The sequence below is a fragment of the Brassica napus genome, chromosome A7 (assembly GCF_020379485.1).
Source record: "Brassica napus cultivar Da-Ae chromosome A7, Da-Ae, whole genome shotgun sequence".
NCBI lineage: Eukaryota > Viridiplantae > Streptophyta > Magnoliopsida > Brassicales > Brassicaceae > Brassica > Brassica napus.
In genome coordinates, this window is record NC_063440.1 from 11,562,194 (window position 1) to 11,571,857 (window position 9,664).

Genomic DNA, 9,664 nt, shown 5'->3' on the forward strand with positions numbered 1-9,664 from the left:
GGTAAAATAAGAAAGTTACTTTTCTTCAATTCCCATTTAATAATCAACCTAACTAATTATATAATGGAAACAACTAATTTCCTTTTAGCAGTTTTAAAATGCCAATTAGAGATGGATTAGTTCATCGGATGCAGAGATTTTGACATGCAATTTTGTGTTTAACCTTCTCCTTTTTTCGCTGAGATTGTTTTTGTGATGAGAAGGTTAAAACACTAATCGCTATTTATCCTCAATTAAATACTTTGTTTCATCTGAACAAAATATCATCATCATTACAATAGGATAGTGTTTGATTTCACTTTTGAAGGCATATCATGTTTTAATTCTTGTCTTTCTCCAGAACAAAACTTGTTTTTTTCCTTGTTTTATATTCGTGCGTGCTCCAAACTCTCAATATAGTTTGTTTGTAAAAACGTTCTTGACATCATTAGTTTGGTAAATCTTCAAAGCTGCATTCTATGTTAGAAATATTTTGGAAAGTTGCTAAAACGTTTCTTTCATCTCAAATGCCATGAAGAGAAAATCGAATTAAAAAAAAACACGAAGTCTTCTTTTCAAATGTCAACCAATGAGACAATTTGAAAAGTCTGTTAATGTTGGAAACTATCATTTTCCCATATTTTTGGTCTCATGCATTAAAAGACCCAAGACTTTTGGTTCATACCATTTAAACCCATGTTCCCTTAATTAAGAAGATTACAGTTTTCAAAATCTTCCAGATTCCACACCTTCCTGTCCTCAGAGTTCTTTCCTTAATTTCATAATACTGATCGTAACCCACTCGATTAGTTATTTCTTTACCAAATTTTCCGAGAAATTATCCAGTTTCTCGGGAAAATTAGGAATCAAAAAAGCTTGGAGCTTTCCTCAACGCCTCTGCCAAAAAATTGGTACTCTCTCTTTTCTTAAAATTTGTTTTCTGGGCATCTTTGTGTTGAAATGTTCTCGTCGGTTTAGCTAATTGATCCACATTTTGTAAGAAAAGTTTTCAAATTTCTTCAGTGCAATGCTATTCAGACACAACTGAAAGATGTTGTCTTTCTCGTTCATATCTGTGTCTGTATATACAACTTTGAGATTTAGTCTGAAAAATATCAAAATTTTCAGGGGTTTAGAGATTTAGCTAATCGATCGACATTTTATAGGAAAAGCTTTTAACTTTCTTCAGTGGAATACTTTTCAGACACAAACCAAAGGAGTTGTCTTTCTTGCTCGTGTCTGGTCTGAAAGTTTTCAAATTTTCAGGGTTTTAGAGATTCTGCAAGTGAGAGGGACCCATGGCAGGAGGTGAAAGGAAGCGTAGAAGGAGGAAGTTACAGCTAAGCAAGCTGTTCACACTATCATCAGCCAAAGCTTGTTTCAAGCCAGCACATTCGCAGATTGGAAGAACTGGTTTCTCTCGTGTGGTGTACTGCAACCAACCTGAATCAGCTGATTACTGCGACAACTACGTGAGGACCACCAAGTACACTCTCGCCAGTTTCCTCCCTAAATCACTCTTCGAGCAGTTCAGGAGAGTCGCCAACTTCTACTTCCTTGTCGTTGGGATCTTGTCTTTCACTCCTCTCGCTCCTTACACAGCTGTGAGCGCCATTGTTCCCTTGACTTTCGTCATCCTTGCTACTATGGTTAAAGAAGGTGTAGAAGATTGGCGCAGGAAACAGCAGGTACCCTTTCATGTTGGTTCATCTTGCTATGAGTGGTGGTTGATAGATTAGAAAAGGACTTGATGATCCTCAAATGTTCAAAAAATCGCTAGGCGGTGGTTAGACGCTTTATAGGAGATTATTGATTAGGCTGACGTCTAAACCAAGCTCCATCTAGACCGATTTTGTAGAACACATGGATCTTACTAGGATGCTAGCTTTTAAATGAAACATGTGTTGTTATATTGTTCCGGATCTGTGGTTTAGGTTGGATTAAGTTGCATTGCTCAGAACTGTACTTGAAGTATCACTCTCTACTTCATTTGCAGATTGATATAGTTCTGATTATGTTGAAATTATCATGCTTTTTATTAGGATATTGAGGTGAATGGTAGAAATGTTGGAGTGCACCAAGGGAATGGGCACTTCGATCTTAAGGAGTGGAAGACACTAAGAGTTGGAGATATATTAAAGGTGGAGAAAAACGATTTCTTTCCTGCAGACCTTGTCCTGCTTTCATCTAGCTACGAGGACGCTGTTTGCTACGTAGAGACAATGAACCTCGACGGGGAAACAAATCTGAAACTCAAACAAGGACTTGAAGTAACCATGTCACTCCGTGAAGAGGTTGACTTCAGGGACTTCGACGCTTTCATCAAATGCGAGGATCCTAACGCTAACTTGTATTCCTTTGTCGGCACTATGGAGCTCAAGGGAGAAAAGCACCCTCTCTCGCCGCAACAGCTGCTTCTAAGAGGTTCAAAACTCAGGAACACAGACTATATCTATGGGGCTGTTATCTTCACGGGTCCTGACACAAAGGTCGTCCAGAACTCAACGGAGCCTCCTTCAAAGAGAAGCATGATCGAGAGGAAGATGGATAAGATCATATACCTCATGTTCCTTATGGTAGTTTCATTGGCCTTCCTTGGTGCTATTTTGTTTGGGATAACAACGAGAGAAGATTACCAGAACGGCGTCATGACGAGATGGTACTTAAAACCAGATGATTCCACTGTGTTCTTTGACCCTCAGCGAGCGCCTTTGGCTGCGGTCTGTCACTTTCTTTCTGCCCTGATGCTGAACAGCTACTTCATCCCTATCTCCTTGTATGTCTCTATAGAGATTGTCAAAGTTCTTCAGAGCATTTTCATCAATAAAGACATCCATATGTATTACGAGGAAGCTGACAAGCCGGCGCTAGCACGTACCTCTAATCTGAACGAAGAGCTTGGGCAAGTGGGGACAGTTCTTTCGGATAAGACGGGGACGCTGACGTGTAACTCCATGGAGTTCGTCAAATGTTCTATCGCTGGGAGAGCGTATGGGCGTGGCGTTACAGAGGTGGAGATGGCTGTGGGTAATGGTGTTGAGTATGCTGTTGCTGCAGAACCGGTGGTGAAAGGATTCAACTTCAGAGATGAAAGGATAATGAATGGGAACTGGGTCAAGGAAAGGGATGCTGATGTCATTCAGAAGTTCTTGCGTTTGTTGGCAGTGTGTCATACGGTTATACCTGAGGTGAGTGAAGATACGGGAAAGATCTCTTACGAGGCTGAGTCACCGGACGAGGCAGCTTTTGTTATTGCAGCGAGGGAGCTTGGGTTTGAGTTTTTTATCCGGACTCAAACAACAGTATCTGTTAGAGAGCTAGACGTTACGACTGGGGGACGTGTTGAAAGGTTTCTTCTCTTCTTTATTGCCATCAAAAGCTTCTCTCTGATTCTTACTTTTAGCGAGAGAATGTTTTCTCTTTTGCAGGATGTATAAAGTCTTGAACGTTCTTGAGTTCAGTAGCGCAAGGAAAAGGATGTCAGTGATAGTGAGGGATGAAGATGGGAAACTCCTTTTGCTTTGTAAAGGTGCAGACAGGTATGTGAACATGACTTTAAAAACTCCTCTTTACGGAACTTGGTTTGGTTTTGAAATTGTTTTTATCTGCGCAGTGTCATGTTTGAAAGACTTTCTGGAAACGGTAGAGAGTATGAAGAGGAAACTCGAGACCATGTGAACGAGTATGCTGATGCTGGACTGAGGACTTTGATACTTGCCTACCGTGAACTCGACGAGAATGAATACGAGGTGTTCACTGAGAGAATCAGTGAGGCTAAGAGCTCGGTTAGTGCTGATCGAGAAGCATTGATAGATGAAGTCACGGAGAAGATTGAGAAAGATCTGGTTCTTCTTGGAGCTACCGCTGTTGAGGATAAACTCCAAAATGGGGTAAGCTGCTTACTACACAACCAAAACTACAGATTGGTGAAATTGTTTTCTCTCATTCTCTCTCTTGGATTGCTTCCAGGTTCCTGATTGCATTGATAAGCTTGCTCAAGCAGGAATAAAGATTTGGGTTTTGACAGGAGACAAAATGGAGACTGCTATCAATATTGGGTATTGGTTTCTTGGTAACTCCTGATTATATTTACTCTCGAGGCTTCTGCATACATTCTTACTCACTCTCTGATCTCACCTGTGCACGTGTACGTCTTTGACAGCTTTGCTTGTAGTTTGCTGAGACGAGACATGAAGCAGATCATAATCAACTTGGAGACCCCTGAAATCCAGCAGTTGGAAAAATCCGGTGAAAAAGATGTAATTGCAGAGGTAATAACTTCTTTTAGAACACATGTATTAAGAGAAATTGCTTGAATAACCCATAAGTACCACTTTTCAAAAATATCTTCAATCAAAAATACCCTAACATTTATAAACGATTTAGGAGTATTTGTTTAGTCTTTTTCATCAGGGTATTTATGAAAATAGCCATCCTCTAAATTTGAAAAATGGTATAATTTTTTTAAAATTAGAATTCTCCCATGTATTAATCTCACGCAACTCTTGTCTTATAGGCGTTGAAGGAAAATGTACTGCGTCAGATAACCAATGGAAAGGTTCAACTAAAAGCTTCTGGTGGAAACTCTAAGGCATTTGCTCTAATCATTGATGGGAAATCACTTGCTTATGCATTAGAGGATGATATGAAATACATATTTCTTGAGCTGGCCACTGGTTGTGCCTCAGTGATTTGTTGTCGTTCATCACCAAAACAGAAAGCACTGGTACAGTTTTTGCTTTATCTTTCATATACTTAATGGCTGCCTAGCGTTTTTCGTGAAGATTCATATTGCATTAGGTGACAAGACTAGTCAAAACTGGAAGCGGTCAGACGACACTTGCAATTGGAGACGGCGCAAATGATGTTGGAATGCTTCAAGAAGCAGATATAGGAGTTGGGATCAGTGGAGTTGAAGGAATGCAGGTTCTTTAAAAGAATCTCATAACAAACCATTTTTCAGTCTTTGTTGGAAACTTTGTTTAATCTTCTGTTAATTTTGCAGGCTGTAATGTCCAGCGACATTGCCATTGCTCAGTTTAGATATCTGGAGCGTTTGTTACTCGTCCATGGACACTGGTGTTACAGGCGAATCTCAAAAATGGTAGTTCAATAATGCAACTGACCTTTGGTCTCATTGTTCTTTGAGCTGATGCAGTTTTCTCATATGCAGATTTGCTACTTCTTCTACAAAAACATCACATTTGGGTTCACTCTCTTCTTATATGAGGCATACACTTCATTCTCTACCACACCTGCTTACAATGACTGGTATCTATCTCTCTATAGCGTCCTCTTCTCGTCACTTCCTGTCATTTGTTTGGGAATCTTCGACCAGGATGTATCTGCACGGTTCTGTCTCAAGGTATATAAAATAATCATTCTTATCAAATGAGCTGCTTAATCTTTTCTTAACCCAAAGTCTTGCTTTGTTTGCTGTAACAGTTCCCTGTATTGTACCAAGAAGGTGTACAGAACCTCCTCTTTAGTTGGCGCCGGATACTCAGCTGGATGTTCCACGGCTTCTGCAGCGCAATAATCATTTTCTTCCTCTGCAAAACCTCTCTTGAATCTCAAGCTTTCAACCACCAAGGGAAACCCGCAGGGAGAGATATCTTTGGAGGAACAATGTATACATGTGTGGTGTGGGTTGTGAGTTTGCAGATGGTGTTGACAATCAGTTACTTCACAGTGATTCAGCATCTCGTAGTTTGGGGATCTGTAGTTGTATGGTACCTATTCCTGACGGTGTACGGATCTATGCCGCCAAGGGTGTCTACAGATGCATATATGGTCTTTCTTGAAGCTCTTGCGCCTTCGCCTGCTTACTGGATCACCACTCTCTTTGTGGTGATGGCCACGATGATGCCTTACTTCATCTTCTCTGCCGTTCAGATGCAGTTTTTCCCAATGTCTCATGGGACTATAAAGCTGCTTAAGTACGAGGATCAGTGCAATGACCCTGGGGAGTTGGAGTTGGTGAGACAGGCATCAGTAAGGCCTGCATTGGTTGGTTTCACGGCTAGGATAGAGGCCATAAAGAGATCGGTCATGAGATCTCGTCAGACTGGACCTTGACAAGTGATATGATTCCCTCGGTTTTTTTTTGGGGGGTTTAGTTGTTACTTGGCAGGATGTAAATAAGACCAAATGAACTGCAAACTCGAGGGGAAAGTGGTAGATCATTACAAGACTGTAGTGAACAGGGTCTTTTTTTTTTTTACTGGTTTCTGCAGCATAAAGGGTACAAAATCTGATTATTGCGGCCTTGACCGGTGAAAAAGACAAGAATATTATAGAGTTTGAATGTCAAGAAAAATCTAATTATATTGGGAAAAAGTGGGAGATTGTACATGAGTTGAGATAAAGAGTAAAGAAAGATTTTTCAATATTACAGCCTTGTCTTACTCACCTATCACTTCTTATCATTCGAGATAGAGATTTGAAATCTGTCTCCTTAAGCTTCTTTTCTGGATGATGATGACTCTTGGCATGTCTTTGCCTGAGTTAATCTATCTGTCCAGTCTCATGTAAGATCTCAGAAGTCGAGAGATAATTTCGTATTGGAACAGAAACATACTGTTCACCCATTCGTCTAAGATCTTGTTGAGTTACGACATGACTAAAGTAAGTTGTGGTTTTTTTATGGAACAGAAACATCTGTCTACTCTTTTGATATCTCCTTTAATCACTCTATAGGAATCACAAAGTAGCAAGAAACAGCCGCTTGCCATCTAATCTGTATAGACGACAGTATTTTGATGCAAGCACAGATGGTTTAGTTTGTCCTCTGTTATATGATGAGGTTTACAATTCTTTGGTTTGGTGAGGATAACCCAAAAGTTGTATTATCTCAGTTTCATCAGAGGGCTCCCTCGGCATGAGAAACGGAGAAGAAATGTTATTAAGTTACATACTTGATTGATCTAAAGAGTAGAAGTCTGAATTGATCGAACATTTTTCTACTAGTAGAAATGAAAGCAAACAATACACCAGTAGTACTTACTACTAGTTGATAACTGAAGAACAGTTAGTGATAAATCAATGGACCAACTTTTTTTCTTTTAAGTAACAATAATGAAAGCAAACAATGCACCAGTAGCACCAGTAGAACAGTTAGTGATAAATCAATGGACCAACTATTATTGTTACTTAAAAGAAAAAAAGATTATCCACATGATCCAAGAATGCTCCAACATGAAGGTGAATCTCTTTATTATATTTGGTTTGTGGTGGTGCTAGGATACGCTTTGAACTGTTCAAGGTTGTGAAAACCAAATCACCAACCATAACCTGATCATCTCGTTGAGAGAAGTTAGTTAATTTAAAATGGTTTGAATTTCGCTTTACACAATAAATAGGATTTTCCTTTAGACATTTTTTTAATCTTCAGAAATATGGGAAATTATATCAAATTTAAATAAATTAGTGGTAAAAAATAATCCTTTTATTATTTTATATGAGGTATTATTTTATAGCAAAATCATAATATTTTCGCATATCGACCTCTCACGTTAAAAGTTAAAGTGATTAATATAATTTATACTTTTAATCAATAGTTAGATTTATTGTTATATAATTAACCATTAAAATAAATTAATTGTAATAAAATACTCAAAATAAGGAAAAACGTTTTTGAGAAAAAAACAAGTTCATGTACATTGTATTATTATCTTAAATAATTTTTTTAATAGATAAATTTCTGAACATATATTTATCGACTAAAAATATAAATTCTGAGTTAAAAAAAATCATTAAATAGTCTGGATAATTATAAGTTTATATTAGCTATGTTTTGATAAACATAACTGAAAATATATATTTTTAACACTGATTAATTATTTAATTATGTTGTTACAAACTATGAGAATTGTTACATAGACGATACTACAACCGATAATTTTTTCTATTTTATGAGGATTTTCGTTTGACTGCATCATTCATTCCTCACAGTATGCCTTACGTCATCCCGAAAATCTCTTATAATTGAAGATCTTGATAATTAATGTTATCTATGTTTTGATAAACATAATTGAAGATCTTGATAATTAATGAATTTTTTTAAAAAAATACCACCAAAATTGTATATAAAGAGATTTCTACAATATTTACATAACATTATTGTTTCTAATTTTTACAAAATATATATATATGTGTGTGTTTTAGTGAAAGACCGCTTAAATATTTGATGTTAAATTGTTACTGATTTTGTAAGTGTATGACAATTAATTATTTTATTGATTTTTACATTAATAATATATTTATTAATAAATATTAGTAAGATAATTATGTACACAAGATGGTCAAAACATCTACAATAGAACCTCTATAAACCTCTATAAATTAATACTCTCTATAAATTATTAAATTTTATCGGTTCCAAATTGGGTTGGTTTAAAATTTGACACAAATCGATAAAATAATAATATAATATTTTTTTTTAGAAAATTCTATGTATACATATTTTATGGTCCCATTAAAATTATAAATTAAAAATCTAAATAAGGAATTTTTGTAAATTAATATCTCTATAAATTAATAAAATTTCAAAATTCTAACATTATTAATTTATAGAGGTTATACTGTAGTTTTTTATATTTCCTCAGGAATTCTGTAAATAAGTTTTTTGGTGATCTATACTATTATTTATGAAGTGATTTAGCTTATTTGTCATGATTTCCATGATTTTAGGTAATTTTGTTTATTTGTCAAGTTTTAATTAGGTTTAAACTAAGTCATTACATTATTAATAATTTTAGTTGAGTCCATAATTTATTAATTTAAATAATATAACTATAAAATATGTAATTAGATATATAATTATTTTGCTTATTTGTCATGTTTTCCATGATTTTAGTCAGTTTTGCTTATTTGTCATGCTTTTATTATGTTTTATCTAAGTCATTGATTTCTTAATAATTTTTAGTTGAATCACTAATTTATTAATTAAAAAAATATCTGTAATGAATTTTATATATTAAAAACGAATTTTGATTTAATAATATTCAAATCTATATGTTATATTAAAATTCTTGTTTTTTATTTTTCATATTTATTAGATTTTAAGCTTTTATATAGATCACTGATTTATTATTAGTTTTTAACAGAGTTTTTATTAATTTTCACAAAACCCTTAATGAATTTTATATATAATAAAACACGAATTTTATTTTAATAATATTAAATTTATATGTTATATTAAATAATTAATTATAAACTCAATAATAAAATCGTGAAAATATATTTAAAAGTTAAGAGAATTCTTATATATATTGTGTTGCTATCTGAAACAATATTTTTATTATAATGTTAAAAATTTAAGATTTAAAACAATTTATAATTAAATATTAGTCAAACAAAAATATTTATATAAAGATATGTTCTAAACTATTTCTAATATATAAGTGTTTTAAAACTCTTAACACAATAATAAGTACATAGTATGAACATTTTTTTGACATATATAAATAATTTCATGTTTGATTTAACTATTTAAAATCATAAATAATAACTTAACATGTGACGGAGTTCAAAACAAACTTTTTTTGCTTTTACTTTAGCTTTAATTGGTGACCACTAGAAAAATGAAAAATGAACAAAATAAAAAAAATAAAATTTATTTTGACGAATTGAAACAATAAAAAAAAAATGAAGTTTTGTACAATTTGTTCCTTATTAACATTGC

At 34.6% G+C, this 9,664-nt stretch overlaps 1 protein-coding gene across 1 annotated transcript; it reads left to right on the forward strand.

Moving 5' to 3' along the window:
* Positions 1–486: 486 nt before the first annotated feature.
* LOC106412676 (probable phospholipid-transporting ATPase 12) lies at positions 487–6,370 on the forward strand. Its single transcript, XM_013853587.3, has 12 exons — positions 487–890; positions 1,246–1,667; positions 2,022–3,328; positions 3,408–3,518; positions 3,593–3,869; positions 3,949–4,037; positions 4,142–4,250; positions 4,496–4,705; positions 4,780–4,905; positions 4,985–5,083; positions 5,153–5,344; positions 5,425–6,370. Exons 2-12 carry the CDS (start codon positions 1,278–1,280, stop codon positions 6,055–6,057), a joined length of 3,543 nt encoding a protein of 1,180 aa, XP_013709041.2. The 5' UTR covers positions 487–890; positions 1,246–1,277; the 3' UTR covers positions 6,058–6,370.
* The last annotated feature ends 3,294 nt before the right edge of the window (positions 6,371–9,664 follow it).